We start from the raw sequence: 17696 nt of genomic DNA, 5'->3' as shown, positions 1-17696 counted from the left end.
CCTTCACAAAGTTTCAACCCTCTGAGCAACCCTGTGAGCAGCCAGATTCATCTTTTAGCACTGCAATTTTCTCCTCTGCTCCCAGCCAAGTAAAAAAACTAGAAAAGCATCTGCCTCAGCACCATACCTTGAACAAGGACCTGAGATTCAATTAACAACAGTGTCATTGACCTGTGTATTTTCCTCCCAGAGAAGAGCCTGGTCAGCATTCTCCCTGCTGACAGCCAGTAAATAACATTCTCTCCAAGGCAAGAAATGCCAGAAGACAAGTGGGAGCAAAGCTGATTGGTGAAGCACAGACAGCACTACCCTCAGGCACCTGGGCTGTGTGTCTGCATGGAAAAAGTCTTGCATTTTAAAAGCTATCGCTGAGGCCTGAAAAAACCCCGTGAAAGTAACTGTGTTTCTGACAGAGAACTTGCATTAACTGCTACAAGGATCAACCACCTGGTGAAGGTTTCTCAGTATCACCCAAGGTGAGAATGAAACTGTTGGGGTGATACTGGTCAAGCCCTATTCAGACACTCAGCTGCATCTTACATGTAATTCTCGTTGGTTAAATGCCTTCCCCAAAGGGCAGAAAACCCAACAGCTTTGTTCAGCAGGCAGCAGCATACACATGTGCACTGGACCAGCAGTACTGCAACGGCTCCACTCTCACCTTGGGCGATACTGAGAAACCTTCCCCAGGCTGATGAGGTCTGTAACAGTTAGTATGTCACTTTCTTCTCAGAAAGTCATTTACATTTGCAGTTGGTTTCTCTTCAAGGCTTCAGTGATTCTGATGGGTGGAGGGAAGGGGACAGATTTTACCACTGCAGCTCACACATCTATAGGCTCCAAAAGGAGACATGGTTTTAAAGTCTGGCACAGATGCCTGAAATCCTGACAAAACAGATACACGTCAAGTTCCCCCTTCCTACTTTTCCTCTCTAAGCCTCAGCTAAAAGCAGACACTAAGGATACTGGATACAGAAGTGCAGTCTAGCAGGCAGAGCTCTGACAGAGTGAACAAAGCTCTGAGCTTTGCTAACCCTGAAGTCCCCTATCTCCCCTTAAGTACTCAGCAATCCTGCACCTAGCCCAGTCTTCCACTGAGCACTGGATGTCTTTTGCAGTACACAGCACTGTGAGCAGCCACAAGATTGGCAGCTGGAGGGTGCATCACACTACCTTCATACACCATCTCTGACAACATGACAATTTACTGTGAGGGTGGTGAGGCACTGGAACAGGCTGCCCAAAGACATAGATGGAAATGTTTAAGGCCAGGCTAGACTGGACTCTGAGTGATCAGGTCTAGAGGAAGGTGTCCTGGCACATGGCATGGGGGTTAGAACTAGATGATCTTTAAGAGCCCTTCTAATGATTCTAAACCATTCCTTGATTAAGTAAAGCTCACTCCACAGCTGTATAGCACAGACAACAGACAAAGACTCTTATGCAAGTGATCCCAAATATTGCCCACGACAATGTTTCCCACTTCAGAATCCTCTGTCAGAAGATTACAGGAGAGGCTAGAAAATTGAGTGACATGCTCATTAGGCAGGAGAATCAACCCAATCCTTACTAAGAGTTACTCAGAAGACTGGAAACTTGGGCAGGGCCAGCAGCCAAGGATGGGGGAGAACAACTGGAGATCTCTCAGCAAGGAGGCACCCTCCAGCCATAAAAGCTGTCTCTTTGCAACACTTAGCTATGGCAAACAGATAACACACCCTAAATCAGCTTCATCCGACCTCCACCTCTGGAGCATCCCGCCCACTAGGGGACACCACAAGCTGCAGTGCAAGGACACGGGAGTATGGCAGATCAGCACAGCCCTTCTGTTTCTTCACTTCAAAGCTGGGCATAAACATTAACCACTCATTTGTGCACCTCTATTTCTCACCCAGGCAAGAGGACAGCAGCCTTGTGAAGACAGCCAGATGCTGCTCTGGTAACTAACATGTCAGTAAACCAGCTTTACAGCAGCTCTGTGATCCTTGTGATTTCCAAGACAGGGAAGAGCCTCTGCTCCCAAGCTGGGCAAAAAGTAAGAGCTGGCAGCAACACTTGGCACCAGAGTCAAGTAAAACATTCTAAGAATCAGACAATGTGTCAAATTTGCATATGCGAGGGCTGAGAAAAGTTGTAGGCACTTCATTTGTCACAGCTGCTCAGTGAAGCTTCTCTGAGAATTACAGCTGTTTGAATGACCATAAAACAGGTCATGGTTGCTTCCAATGGGAAAGTGGCCATTTGCCATCCAAAAGTGGCCATCTGAAGGTCCAACACCACCTGATTCTTTAGCTAGTTATCATGGTTTGCTTGTAATGTAGAATAATGTTTTGATACCCCAGTGTCTCCTGGGGTATTTTATAGAGGCCAGAACAGGGAAGTTTATAGCCTACAGCTCCAAACAGAGCCCTTATTAAGCCTGAGACTAGAACCCAGGTCTCCCACAGGTAAGCAGCCTATTACCTACTTGCCAGACTCTTTCTTGTTCACCCATGTAATACTACCCAACAATGGCTCCTTATGCAGGTCCCACTGCCCCATCACCATTCCAAATGCTGATTCTTTAACACTGTCTCATGACTCCCATTCTATTACTCTTTCCCAGAATTTCTCACCCTTTTCCTGCCTACTGCCTCTGAGTAGCAACATGCTCTCCAATGCAAAGCCCAACCCCGTAGACTTGGAATTCCTTAATGCCCATTCCATGTTATACCTCAGTTTTATGGAAGAAACGTCAGCAGCCTTGGGGAAAAGGTTCTCTGAGGGTTTCCTGAAAATCAGTTCACGAGCATCTGACACAGCTGCGGTGACACCACTGTGTCCAGCACTGCAAGTCGTGCCACAAGAAAAGAACCATTGGCTGCTGGTAATGCCAAGATCTTAGAGGTCTGCAGATGTGTTCTGACCTGTCATTGTGGAAGGATCCTCATTCTTTCTACAGCCAGGCAAGATGGACAAGCAGCAGGTTAGCCCCTCTCTCCCTGATACATGCTATGCTAGCACAAAAGCCAACAGGCTGCAGATATCTTTGTGTTAGGTGGGCAGGATGACTCAGTTGCACTCATGTGGCTGCAGATGTCTTAAATCTCGGCCAACGTAACTTTTGACTTGAGTAGGAAAAACTGTCACCATATTAAACCCAGACAAGCTAAAAAAAAAAAGTTTCACAGCATAGTTCCCTCTCTGAGTAACAGTCACCATCTCAAGTCAAGCTGGAGATTGGCATGAGGCTGACACAGAGAGGAAAAGAAAAAATGCACAGACCAGCAGCAAGGGAAAATGAATTATGAGCCACTAAACAGATTTTCCACACTGTTTGTGACTGCCAGAAAAGAATTATCCCAGGAAGGTCAGATTCTAAACATGTTCTTTGTACTGAGAGCCCTCCTCTCTCCTCTAGGACTTGTTTATACCTATTAGAGCGGATGCTTTCCCCTTTCTTTTTCCTGAAGGGTAAATGTGAACTGAGCAGATGATACAATCCAACTTTAGACACACTCGACGTGACAGATTTTTCTGTCTTCACTTTCTGAGAGGGTATTATGGTGACAAAAAGCCAAACCCAGCAGCTGCAATGCAAACCAGGAGAGTTTAAGAGCAATCTGAGAGGGGCATTCCTACTTCAGTGAGAAGGAAGGGAACAGAGATTCCAGCAACTCCAAAGACCATTAGCATCCTCACCAAGTACAAAGCCACCATCTGACTCTCTCCAACCTGCCCACTCATCCACAAGGCCTTTCAGATACAATTGCTGGCAGAATGTGCAGAACTTTCAGCAATATTTAACTGTCCCTCTGAGAAGCTTCCATAGCGAGCTGGTAGGAAGACTGAGGACAAAACTACCCACAGACTAACTGGCTACAGTATACCCTATTATGCAGCCAGGCAGAGACCACAATGGCCTTTCTGCTAGTAAGAAAAACATTTCTCCATATGCCAATTCAGCATCAGGGAATAGATTCAACACATCACACTGCCCTCAAACAAATATACCGAGAATACTGAAGAGAAGCAAGCAGCAAATTCAGCATGCAAAGACAGATGGCATAAAATATTCTCTAGTCCTTCCTCCCAAGTGCTTCACAGGGACCGCCTAGAAAGCTGACAGTCTGCACATCTGCATACTCCATATGACCTCTACAGAGATGCCTGGCAGTCATATTCATGTCCTTGCCTTCAGAAATTACTTTCACTCAGTTCTGTGACTTGCACTCAGACACTTCCATACATTTCTTATGTAAGCACTTCGATTGGTTTGCTGCAATTAGCTAAATTACTAGAAAAAAAGAACAGATAAGGAAATTCCCTAAACAGCAAACAGTCAAAGACTGGGAGAACGGTTGTAGGGGCATATCATCCTCTGCGTGCTTGCCTTCCTTTTGTTCTTCCCTGCTGCATTCACGGGTAACCACTGCTGAAGAGGACTGGGCTATAAGGATTCCTGGTCTGTGGCAGCACAGGGGAGCTATCTTTATGTTCCCCTAAAACAACTCAAGCCAGTTACTATCCCAGCAGAGCACAGAGAGGAAGGGAGAAGCTGTGATAACTGCACAAGAAGAAAGGAGACCAGACCTTACCATAAGTGACCATAAGCAGCAAAAAGTTGGTGTTGCGGAGCAGGCGGAGGATTGACTGCACGTAGGAATACTCTGCAGCTGGTCTGGACTGGATCAGGGCCTGAGCTCGGCTTGGAGGGTTCGGGGGCTTCTCTTTGAAGACTGAAAGCAGACACAAAAAAGTACACCTGTTTGTAATGGTACAGTTGAGGGGCCTGAGCACACACTGTGCCATTTCAGGGATGGCAGAGGGACTGTAGAACCAAGTGCACAAAACACACCATTTTCCTTAAGCTTTGATCTCCATGCATGAACTTATCCAGGAACAGAAAGAACAGCTCTCTTCCAGCAGTAGCTCCTGTCTCCTTCCCAAGGGAAACATCTTGCCTTCAATTAGATTTTTGTGTAGGCAGTGTCCAGCAGCACCAAAAGAGTTCTCAAGATTATTATCAGCCTTTGTCTCTAGAAGGATGACCATCCAGGTGCAAAAGTGTTATGTGGATTTACAAATGACAAAGCAGAACTGGACAAGTCAGTTGACAAAGGTGGCCTAGTGTTCTGCAGTGGCCAGTGCCCAGGGAACAATAACCTTTCCCAGGTTTTATTTCAGGCCAAGCCATCTGCTGCCCCTTACTATCATTAAAGTAGCATCCAGAAATCCCAGTCACAGGTGATACCGCTGTGCCAGGTGCTAGACAGGCATTTTTGTACCTTGTCCATTCCCTGCCCTACACTATTTGCAGCTACATCTGATTCAGCCATCAGCAACAGAACAAACTGGCAAGAGGAGCCTATCAAAAAAATTGCATGGAATTCAGCAACTAAACTCAGCTCTCCAGTGAGCATGCCAATGTTTCATGCTAAAGATCTGGCTTCAACTTAATGTGTTAAGCAGGGAATTGCATTTCTAGTGTCCTGCTACTGTCCTTCATGCTTTTTTGCTTTCACTCATAACTGGGAAGAGCTTGTTTCTGTGATGCCGTATAATCTGCCTCTTTCTACTCTTAAGGGATAGGCAGGTCCCAGACATAACCCAGGGGCCAGCACCGTGTTTGTAGGGAAGATGACTATGAAAGATTTCGGCTGGTTTTTCAAAGACTTACTCATGCCTGGAATTTATTATGCAAGCAATGGACAAAACTAAGAATTTGGCAGGCTTGCTGACAACCTCCCTTCAACATGTGCTGTTCATCAAGGGTTTGAAGCAGCAAGATACAGTATTGCATAAGCCTGTCAGCTGCATGGTAGGACACCTCCCCAGATGGCCTGCCCAGCCCATGTCCTGGCACACAGGCTCCCGTCACACATCGGCTGATGTCAGTCCCATCTGGTTTCATGTGCACACTCCCACCTCCTTACCTATAATGACCAGGATGAACAGGGCTGATGCCACACCTGCAGTCAGGAAGAACATGATGCTGATGTGGTAGGCCAGCTTCTCCACATCCTCCACATTAGGGATCAGAACTGGAGGGACCAGAAAGCCTACAGCAATGCCAAGCTGAGGAGAGAGAGGGGATAAACAGAGGCATGACGTGAAACCGCAACAGGGCCACTACCCTACAGCTCAGTGCAGGCTCAACTGAGCCTAATCCAATTTCACAACCAAGATGAAATTCTTCTTTACCATCCAACAATTAAAAGTCAGATACCCATTTCAATTAGGCCATAAGAGAGGTTTCCTCACTGCAATTACAACTGTCAGGATATTCAAAGCAAGGTATTACAACACAATTGAGAAGAATGAATACCTGGCTTCATCAAAGTGGAGGTCTTGCCTGCTCTGACCTCCCCCACAAATATATGCTCCTGTTCACATACACATCCCATTCCTTACCTTGCCCCTGCTCTAGAGCTGGCCTGATCACCTGGTAATCCAGTTTTGCTCATTAAAAATAGAAGAAATCAAGACCATCAAAACGAAGCACCAAAATATTTGCTGGGTTAATGAGTTTTCCAACAACATAACTGCAAGGGCCAAGGCACCTGACCACTCTACATAACTGAGATATTAATCTGTTTCAGCCAACTTTGATACAGTTTCAAATGAGCATCCTCCCAGGACAAAGCTCATCCTATAACCATCAGGAGAACCTAGAAGAGCATCAGGGTGAAAGCAAAGGAAGTGTTGACAATGTCGAGGTTGTTTTAGTAATGGAGCTTGGCAACTGTCCCTGGAAAAACTGCTCTGAAGTGTACAGAAAGCAAGGACTAAGGAAGGCAAGTTCTGGGCAGCCCATAAACCTCACTGAAGCATGTCAGCACAGAGCAGAAGACCCAAGAGCCCTGTAACCCAGGCATGAGCTTGGACAACTTTCCCAGGCTGACTTCTAGCAAAACCTCCTTGCACACATATCTCAATGTTTCTGGGACACTGACAGACTCATTCTGGAAGACGTGACTTACTGGTCAAGACAAAGATCTCAGAACAAATATATTTCAGTTGCCATATCGCATATATCAGCTAAAAATCAGCTTGTGCCCCCCAGCCCCAGAAAACTCTCCACAAAATCCCTACTCCTCCATCCAACTGGTGTACCTTTCAGAAAGGAAGAAAGCTCTGTTTGAATCCTAAGCAATCTGCTGCCCTCAGGTACCACATTTAGCTTACAAAAAAGTGACTTTCAACCACGTCTGGCCAAACTTCTCCTGTGTCACACAGTACCCTCACAGTACCCCGGGACCTGGAATATCCTGGGTCAGAATGAGCAACAGATATCTACACTACATTCATTCTCTCAGACATTACAGGGAGCTAGTGAGAAGAGCCACTGAGAGATTTCAGATGTGCCCCACCAGCTCAAGGCACTGTCAAGAATAAGAACATTTGAGGTTTGGTTACACAGACTGAAGACAAACCCAAGCTGTGCCATCCCAGATAGCAATTCAAGGACTTAGTTTAGGAGGAAACTTAAAAGATCATTAGGAAGGATAAGCCTTCCTAAATCCCACATGGCACAGCCAGACTCTGACACAGGACTAAACTTGCCAGAGCTCAGTTTTGCTCAGATATGCCCTATGCCCAGCCTCTCATCACAGCAACTCGGGCTGACTCTCCTCCTCTGCACTGCTCAGTGACTACAGTGAGCACAACTATCATGGCTTAGAGGCTTCAAGCTCTAATCTCCATCAAACTGCATGCCTCCCCTTCCCTTCCCAAGCCTGCAGCTGCATCAGAAAAGGTAATGGCATCAAGCACAGAAGCTCTCAGAGATGGCTGGTAGAGGGCAGAAGCCTGCTTGCCTCTGCAGCACATTTATTTTGTCCTCCTTGTGGCCAAGTGCAGGCCTGTGCCTCTGGTGTGCCTGGTCAGCCCAGGACACAGCCAGCTTGGGCTTCACTCCTATCTCCAAAACATTTCTGAAGATTTAACCTTTGAGGAAGAGTCTCAACAATGCTCCTTTCCATTTGAGGGAAGAGTCCTATTGAGTCTCATAGATCAGGTTTTCCATGTGCCCCTCACCCTTTCCCAAGTAAGGTTTACAAACACCTTACTGGAAACTGACCTTTTCTCTTACCACTGTTTCATTCCTGGAAGAACTAAGCTGGATTCCTGTGCCAGGTACTTCTTGGCTTCCTTCTCTCTGCAATCACATGCAATCACATGAGCTGCTGAACTGCAGCAAACCAGCAGGGGAAGGAGGAGAGACCCACGCTTTATTCTGACCTCTGACACAAGTTTTTCTCCAGGACCACAGTTGAGATTCAATCTTTTCCAATCCCCTTCCAGCTGCTCAATCCTGAAAAAGGATCTACCTGATATAACTAGCAGAGAAGATATTGAGAGTCTGTGTTGCAAATTGTTTAGAAATCCTTTCCTGGGAGGTCCTACAGTCATCACTTACCCAATGGGCCACAGACCCACGCAGCTTTCTTGAACTACTTGTTGGCCTTTTCAGAAGGACTTTCCTGAACAACTTTTCTAACCACAAACAGATGTTTTGTGCTTTCTCTTCTCCTCCCCCAAAAAGAAGCAACTTTTATCCATTAAAACTTCATTATGCCTTTCATAAGAATCAGGTAGCAGAATGAACAAAAATCATAGCAATAGGAGCTACATTTTATATTTCAGAGCAACTCATTCTCTTGATCAGTGAAGATAAGGCCCTTTGACTTGACTAAAACTGAAGATTTCCTGAACACTCACTGACCCTGGATTATTCATACCATTTTTAGCAAAGAAGACAAGCTCTCAACAACATGATGACTATTACACTGCATATACCTTTCACAAGGAGATTTTTAGCCTGGTTTTCAGCAGGTCAGTGTGCACATTACCATCAGCCCACAGAAACACTGTAACCAATTAACCAGAAAATGTAAAAGATACCTTAGAAAGGGAAAAATCACGTCTCCCTTCTACACACCTTGCACATCAGGGAAAATAAAGCAATGCAAAAATAAGGTTAGTTCTGTAAAAGTCCATGCTACCCTGCTCACAGACACCATCAGTCATAAGGGATCATAATGGACCCTCTTACTAAGCTTGCATCTCCAACCTCTATACAGGCAGATAGGTCTCCAATACCTATACAGATAAGCTTGTTCTCAAAATTTGGTTCATCACTCAGAATCCTCTCACCCAAAACACCCAGCACTGTCCTGATCTCTGAGGATCTCTCCAAGAGATCAGGCTGCTGGCACTTTATTAAAATAAGACTTTGGGGTAATTTTTAAACATACTACCTGGAAAGTCAACAACTACAACAGAGAGCACTGTTCAGATGACTTACTCTTTAGAGACTAGTAAAGGATAGAAGGAATGTATTTCCTACCTGAATTTTGTGAAGGATCACAACAACATTATATTCAATATTTAAGTGTGCTCAAGAACAGGCAACAAAACCAAGAGCAAGTAGCTAAGAAGGTGGTATAAATGTGCCCCAAGTCTTGAAACAGAAAATGACATGTCTAAGGTTAGCTGCCAAGAGTCTCCTGAAGGAAGATAACCAGTGGTGTATCAGCATAAAAACTGTAAATGAGTGATCAATGGAGGAGTGCAGGAGTGGACCTCCACCTCAAAGAAAACTACGAGTCAGCAGCAGGAACACAGAAGCCCTGTAAAATTCCATATATACCATTATACCTACCTATAAGTAGGTATAAATGTTGACAGAGGGGACCACCAAATACAGAAGGTCAATTAAAATGTTAAAAGACAGAGAGATGCTGCAAAAGCAAAAATACACAACAGTTAGAAATTTTGACAATGCCCTTGCAAGCTAAATAAGCATCATGACAGGGATGATGCAGAGACTGCATTTTTGGATTCCATAAATACCCTCTTCTGAGGAAAACTTATAAGAGGCAGCACAATTTGTGATTTCAACCCAGAACAGCAGTGTGACTATGATCAGTATTACAGAATGGTTCTGTACTGGACTAAAATTCAGTTGCCTTGCAACAGTGACCAAAAAAAAGGAAACACCCTCCAAAACACTACAGCAATATATAACTCAAAAGAGGAAGCTGCCTAAAAGGAAAAAAAGTGTGTTAAATGGAAATGAAGAAGAAAATGCTAAGAAATTAAATGCTTTTAAATGTCACTAGGATTGTGGAAAAACACTAAGTCAGAGGCTCACTGTAAGCCTAGAGAATATTAGCAAAATATTTTAGAATAAAGGAACCACAATTAAGTAAAAAATAAAGACAAAAACCCAACAAACAAACCTCCCCCCTCCAAAAAACCACAAAAAAATAAACCACCAACAAGAACATAAACCACCAGCTCTAAAACTGGACATTATTCCTTCAAGCAAAGAAAAATGACAGCAAGCTGGACCAAGCTAAAGCAAAACCATAATTAGGCCAAAAGAAGCACCAGAACAGCTTTACAAAGTCAAAACTCTTCAAACACAACAAAATCAGGAATCCTGACAGAAGGGTCAAAAGATGATCAGTGTGGAAGGAGAACATTCAAGAAAGAGGTCTTGGACCATCATTCATGACATGATGCCTTATGAGTGGAAGATCTTACTCAATTTTTTAAACTAATTTATTCTATGAGGCATCAGGACCAGTTGGTATTCAATTACAAGTTCAAAAGAACAACTCAACAGAAAATCCACACTACTGGCATAAAAACATACCAAATGGTCTGTTACCAAATATTCAAATTGCGAAGGGAGGAAGAGAAAAGTGATGCTAATTTTTAGGAGGCTCAACATAAACAGAAGTCCCAGGAAACCCTGAAACCAGCAGCCAGCTGGTTTGGCCAAGTGGACAGAAAGTGTAGCAATCAAAAGATGTATGCTTTGATAAACACCAATACAACAGGCTTTTCAGAAACCATGATTTCAGTATGGTCTTAGCCAAGACTTTGGAGAGTGAGTAGGATACACCCCAGATTCCATCTGGATTCACCCTGTCAAACTCCTTTGAGATGCTTATTCCAGAGCTCTGGGCAGCACAGGATCCTCTTATACTCTTATCTGTGTATCAAAGCTCTGTCCTAGGCTCTCCCTCCTTTTCTAACTACAGGTGCCCCTCAAACTGTAACCATGACATTTCACCAGGGCAGCTGAACCTTCTGACCTTATAATTCATGTATTGTGACCTGCAGAGAGCAGACAGCTTCTCACACCCTGTGCCTTCCAACTGCACATTGGCTTCCCAATACTTTGCTATCAGCACAGGTCGCAGCCATATAAAAGGCTACAGGAAAAATGAAGATGCCCAATTGAGGTGCTGTTTAAGCAGAAGCTGCCAGTTCCTATACAGTAAACTTACTGTATGAATTGGTGCTCAGAATATGCTTCTTCCATACCACTGACAGCAAAGTTAGAAAAGCCTATTGAAATCCAGATAGTCCGGAAGCCAGTGTACATTTCTGCACAGTTTGCATAACTTTCTTGCAGTGTTTTAAGAAAAAGTAAAGAAGCACACAAGTTGTGGAAGGAAAAACTGTAATGGAGCCTCGTGATGAGAAAAGACAGGGCTTAAGCTCGATTTACTTTCCCCCTAATGTGAGAGACACTTTGCTTCTCCAAACCCCACTTGCACAACCAAAGCTCAAGTGCAAGCACAGCAAACTCCCTTCCACATCACACTTCTGCTTCTGTGGCATCATCTCATAATGCTCCATATGGTGCAATGCTGTACAGCAAAGACCGGTCAGAATTCCCCTGTGCAAGTCATTCAGGGCCTGGCAGTCTTGAATGCACCTTCCCCCAGTCTGTTGGGAAAGATATGCAACACAGCAAAACAACAGCAGTGGACAGGAGGGAGAACAAAACAGAAGGGTTTCAGCTACCTCAGCTGCTATTGGAATCCTCAGTGAGGATATGCTTTGGTCAGGGACCTACTCCAGTCACCTAGCACAGCAATCCTGGATATCCTGCAGGGCAAGTGCTGAGGGTGCTTGCTGGGCCTCCCAGAAACACTGCAGACATTCATTTAAACTCCCAGGCAGAACTTAACCCAAAAGACAAGTTCTTTTGAGAGAAAGAGAAATACACCAAAGGCAGCTGTCCTGTCTGGGAAGGGAGCACCAGATGAAATGGGTAGAAAAAGTTCATTTCAGGCTCTCATGTCCATTTATAGAAACAGAGGCATTCCTGCAAAAGCCACATTGCTATTTGGTCAGCACACCCTCCCACACTGAGCCACATCCAGGATCTTGGAGAGTTAGCCATGGAGCACTCCTTGAGATCCAAGTGCTCTGATCCACCCTGCTCTTTTTTTGTCAGGGAGGGAAAGGAGACAGGGCTGGAGAATGTCAACCATTAACTACTATCACTACAAGCAACTATGCCAACATTAGCTACTGCCACTAAAATCCTCTCTATTCTGATAGCTAAAACTGAGAGAATCAGGGCCAAGCTAGAGAGCTGTGAGGTAGATCCTGTCCATATTTCTAACAAGGAATCATTTGAAGGGATGGGAATCCTCTAGCAGAGACAGAGCAGCCAAAGAAGATCTAGAAGTCCACTCTAAGACTGGAAGACAGGGACTCCACAGGACATGATACCTTTCCAAAATGCTTCTTAGACTTTAAGATGCTGCCTTCCCTGAAGGGCAAAAGGTACAGAAGAAAGTTATCAGTGAGGCATCAAACAATGGCACATGAGCAGCACAAACAGCACTGTAGGATCACCAGCTCATAAGCAATGGCTATTCAGATGTTGCAGACCCATCTACATGGCAAAACCCACCTCAGCCACTACCCCAGGCAGACTCTTTCCCCCAATTCAAAACAGATGAAAGGACCCTCCAGGAGTGACAGAGAGAACATTTCCATGAATTTAATTCACAGCTTATCACCAGGTTTGTCCATTTCAAAAGCCATCATCTAAACACTTCAAGACTGGCACTCCCAGAGGCTGCAGATACCACCTAAAACCTCTGCCTCAGGCTGTTTCTGTTATGAAAGCCCTAAATATCTAAAATCACATTGCAACTATATCAGAACACGGACAGATCCTAAGATCAGTAAGGTGCTGCATGATTTTTTCTCTAAAGCAGAGCTTAATATAAGGCTGAAGTTTTCTTTCCTCCCAAATCTCATCACTTTTTTTCAAGCCATGCTTAAAAAAAATAGAAAAAAAGGCAAAATTACTGCAAAAAGATAATTTACCAGGCCCACATCCTTACTCCCAAGCCTATCAGTGGCTTGTTTCTTTGTCAAAACAGCAAGAAACAGGAACAAGGTCTCTCTCAACCAACAGAAAACCCAATACTGGTGGCAAAGCAATACAAATCAAATGCACAAATGTTCTTTGTCTGTGTGCAACACAGTTATATACTTCTCTGAATGCTGTCCATGCCCCTTGCCCATCAAGTGACAAACTGCTGTGCTTGGGTTTTATGTATATCTCACACCAAATAAACTAGTAAGAGTGAGATATGCACAAAAGCCAGGCACAGCAGTTCAGCATGCACCATGGCAGCTGAAGCATAGAGCTGGTAACTGGCCATCAGACTCCCGCTTATCAATTTCAAAATGCCACAAAAACTTACCTCACTACCTAAACATCCCCCCAGCATGTTAGTTCTGTCATGCCAAAGGACAATCTGCCTCCTCATCCCCACATTCCAGAAGAGCACCTGTGCTCAATGGAGGGGCAAGACCTGCTGCTCCAGCAAGCACACACTCCTGCCAATGCCACTGTCTCAGGCTCCTTCCCACAGCAGTCCTGTCCCCAGCGAGAGGGACGGACAGTCTGCCATCAGCACAGAAGGTCAGAAGCCTGTTTGCTGCTGCCTGCCAGGTGTGAACCACAGTCCCAAACAGGGACACAGATGATGAATCAATACAACTAAATGGAAACAGCATGGCCTTACTCAGACTGCTGTCTCCTACCCACCTCGTGTGTGGGACTTCACACAGATATCCAGCACCGAGGTGCTCCACAGGGAGCACTGCTGATGTAGCAGGACACTATTACTGACAGCTGCATTTCATAAGAATGCCAGACAAATCCCTGCCAGTATTAAATTATGTCTGAAGAACATTAGTGAACTCTCCATAACACTTCTGCTTCTTTACCCCAGATCTTCAGCATGAGGAAGAGTCCCCATATAGATTTTTCCTAGTCTTTTACGCAATGAGAAGCCAGTAGTATTCCAATAACATTAATATATTAATGCCAAGGCATCTTATAGGCAAACTTTATTCTATACCTCCCCACATATGAGTTTCCACGACAAGGAAAAAGAATGGAAAAACACCTATGTGTCTTCCTGTTAAAATGTGGAAAAGCAAAATGTCATGAAAACCAGCAGGGGGTAAACAAGAGAATATGATCACATTCACAGGTGCTCACACTCTTCTAGAAGCTCTCAGCACTGATTCAAGAGTGCTCAATCTAATCTGTTTTTGCACTTCAGATACCACAGCCAACATATGGCCAGAAACAAGTGAGGTGATTCTAATACCTTACGAGGGATTGTTTTTTTTAAAGGGCATTTAACACCTGGTCTGATTGATTCAATCATTTACTCTTCAGGGCTAACTTTGAGCTTGAAGGTTACCATCAGTCAGCAAGCAGAGGCGGTGTCCTGAGCAAACATGGCCCTGGCAGACCCGACAGGGCTTCCCTCAGGACAGCACTGCTGAAGTGCAGCCTGGGGCCAAGAGAACAAGAGCAGAAAGAGGGCAGGTATACCAAATAAAGAAGCAGTGACACTTCCCTACTTCCTCATGCAGTTGCTTGCAATTCTTAATGGAGAGGGACAACACTGCTTGGTATTCAATAATAATAATAATTAAACTAAGTGACATGGCAAGGAAAGGAAGACCATGCAGTTGTAGAGAAACGAGCATAGGGAATAATTTACCATACTGCAATTACAAAACCACTGCACTATACCCTTTGCTAACACTCTCTAATACAGTCTTTAACTACAGTCAGGAAAAAAAATGTATGCCTCTATTTCTTCTCCCTGCCCAACCTCACCAATAAACAAAATAGCTAGTTTTCATTCACTGGGATTATGCCTGACTATGGGAATAAATAGGTCTTCCCTATGGAGTATACTCTGTCTTTAGTCACTACTATTTCTGACTTCTCTGATTGTCTAAAAGGAAAGTCTGGGCTTACAAAGCAAAGTCTATGTACTGAACTGAGGTCTCATTGTCGTGTCAGTGCAACCACCAGAGCAGTGTGGAGCACCAAAAGGGCAGCTAAAGTTTGCTTTTCACAACCGTTACACTAAGCCACTCCTTTTGGGATGCTCATGACTCCACACAGGCAGACAGCCTCATTGTTTGGATTTCTAATGCACACTGTTGTGTAACTCCACCTGAATAATTTTTTAAGTCTGACAGCAAAATGCTCAGTTACTTATTTGCTCATGCCAAGTTCCACTCTAAAGATTCATTTAAAAACACGTAAAGAAACAGCCCACTATAAGGGATGATTAGAGCAAAAAGGATAGCTTAGGTGCACTCAAGTAAAGAGAAGTATGTTTTCTCTCTCCTGAAGATGTAAAGCAGTCCCCTTAATTCCCTAGTGCTGTTCTGCAAACTTCTGTTCCTCGAATACCCTCTCCAAGCATTCACCTCTTTTTACCGCAGCAGTACCTAAGTAAATACGGAAGCACAGGAAGAATCAGTCTGCACTAGAAGCTACCTGAACTGAAAACCACTCAAATCAGAATGGCAGTCACTCACAGGCTGAACGGTCCAGGGTGCAGCACAGTGTCACATGCAGAGGAGTACACTGCATCTCAAAGTAAGGAGCACAGGCCCAGGAGCCAATGCCACGTTCCACTTTCCTCTTCTTTGGGTCAGGGCTGCATAGCTAGGCTCACTTATGCCTCATTGCATCAGTATTAGCTTATTTACTTCATTCAGCTGAATGAGCAGGTGTTCCGGTGCAAGGGTCAGGAAGATATTTTCCCTGATCCTTTCAAAGCTGTGTAAAAAATTATCTTCTCTGGATACAAGAAAAGAGACTCACACCTTGAGCAAGTGTGGGTCACTGGCCTCAGACACCTGTATTGGTAAAAGAGTGCTCAAGGAGCTGACCTCACACTGGCCTGATGGAACTTTTTTTCAGAGCAACTGCTTGTGTAAACACTGTACCTACTTTTAAGAGGTATGAAAGTGCTAAAGTCCTTTTCCTCCAGAGCCCAATGACAATGCTTTCAGCAGAAAGCTAATCTCCTTTGTCCCATCTAGTTGTCAGCAGAAAGAGGACATGGCAGTATCAAGTCCAGATGCAACTGCAGGTTTGAAAGGCACTCTGCCTAAAGCAGTTTCTCAGCACTGTGCCTTCCCCCCCAGGCTACCGAATCAGAGCCCTGGACTTGGGGATTGGCACATACTGGAAGTGAAGGGCACTGGAGAAGAGCCTCAGCCAAAGCCCTCTCAGAGCCAGAATCATACCTAACCCCCATGCTGCCCTGAACTTTGTAGATGGAGGTCCCATTTGCCTCTGCCCACTATCAGCCCTCAGGCTAACACCAGTGGCATCCTTCCAAATACGAGATGCATTTTCCAGAGGGAACTTCATGTAAGTTCGTGTTATCCCTGCGGCTGCCCTCCAGCCCTGTGCATCCCTCACCCCTCCCTGGTTTGCTCCCTCAGCACTTCCACAGTCCGGCCAGGCAGCTGACAGCCCGCCCCACAAGCGCAGCCAGCCGGGGTGCAGCTGCCCATTACCTGGTTCCCAAAGACCGCAATGGAGCAGGCGGTGGAGACCTCCTGGGAGCCAAACCAGACCGAGGCGATGCGTGAGGGCATGCCCAGGATGAAGACCTGGGCCAGGCCACAGATGACCTGTCCCAGGACAGTGACGGGGAAGAGGCGCGGCTTCAGGCTGCCCAGCTTCACCCAGGCACCCACAGCATTGAGGGCCGAGCCGGCCAGGGCGATGAGGCGCAGGCCCTTCTTGTCCAGCAGCCAGGCGACGGGGAAGAGCAGGGGGATGTAGATGAGCATGTAGCTCATGGAAAGCCAGTCGATGGCGAAGGGGCTCACGCCGTAGAAGCGCGTGAAGACGTTGTTGATGCTGCCGTACTGGATCCACTGGAAGGCGTTGCACAAGGAGTAGCTGCTGAAGAGCAGCAGCACGGCCCAACGAAGTCGGGACAGCTGCACCTCGGCGGCGGCATCACCCACTCCTCCCGCCGCAGTCAACGGACTCGGCGCCCCGGCGGGCTCCTGCAACACCATGCCGGCACCGTGGGCCGCGCCCGGCCCGGGCAGGCTCGGCTCGGCCAGGCTCAGCTCCCCACCTGTCCAAAACACCCCAGCCGGCCGCCCCCGCCGCGCTCACTGGCGGCCGCCACGCGGGGAGGTGCCCCCGGCCCGACCCTCCCCGCCCTCCGCCCCGCCCCGCCGCCAGGCCGGGGAGGGCTCGGGCCGCTGGGGGGCATGGCGCGACCCACAGCGCCGGGGCACTGACGGGGCCGCAGCCCTGCCCGGGTCCGGCCGCTGCCCTGCCCGCCCCGCAGCAGAGGGGCCGCCACCCCTCCCCACGGCCGCTCCCCGCCCCTGCCCGGCCCCGCCGAGAGGCCTCCCCCGGCGTTCCGAGGGCCGGGACAGGAGAGGCTTCGGCCGGCAGAGATGAACGGGACGTGGGCTGAGCAGAGCTGTGATCTGGGGGAGGCTGTGAGCCGGTGGGCAGTGCCCGACGCCGCCAGAGGTGCCAAGGTGGAGTCCTGGAGGAGGAACCGGTTTGGGTTTCGTTTGGG

The 17696-nt window shown here is 46.4% G+C and overlaps 1 protein-coding gene across 2 annotated transcripts in view; it reads right to left on the bottom strand.

The window, feature by feature from the left end:
- The window catches only part of FLVCR2 (FLVCR heme transporter 2), a 32978-nt gene extending 16013 nt beyond the window's left edge, over nucleotides 1-16965 (bottom strand). Inside the window, exons 1-3 of one of the 2 annotated variants that reach the window (XM_058026621.1) lie at nucleotides 16663-16965; nucleotides 5916-6057; nucleotides 4578-4718 (exon numbers count right to left, since the gene is read on the bottom strand). In XM_058026621.1, coding sequence (XP_057882604.1) covers nucleotides 4578-4718; nucleotides 5916-6057; nucleotides 16663-16950 — 571 coding nt within the window. In that variant the 5' untranslated portion in view covers nucleotides 16951-16965. The remainder of the gene's footprint in view (nucleotides 1-4577; nucleotides 4719-5915; nucleotides 6058-16662) is intronic. The other variant, XM_058026620.1, reaches the window with a different exon arrangement.
- Nucleotides 16966-17696: the final 731 nt, after the last annotated feature.

This window comes from Melospiza georgiana, chromosome 6, assembly GCF_028018845.1.
Source record: "Melospiza georgiana isolate bMelGeo1 chromosome 6, bMelGeo1.pri, whole genome shotgun sequence".
Lineage (NCBI taxonomy): Eukaryota > Metazoa > Chordata > Aves > Passeriformes > Passerellidae > Melospiza > Melospiza georgiana.
The sequence above is the reverse complement of the archived record's forward strand: the minus strand, read 5'-3'. Positions and strand labels throughout refer to the sequence as shown.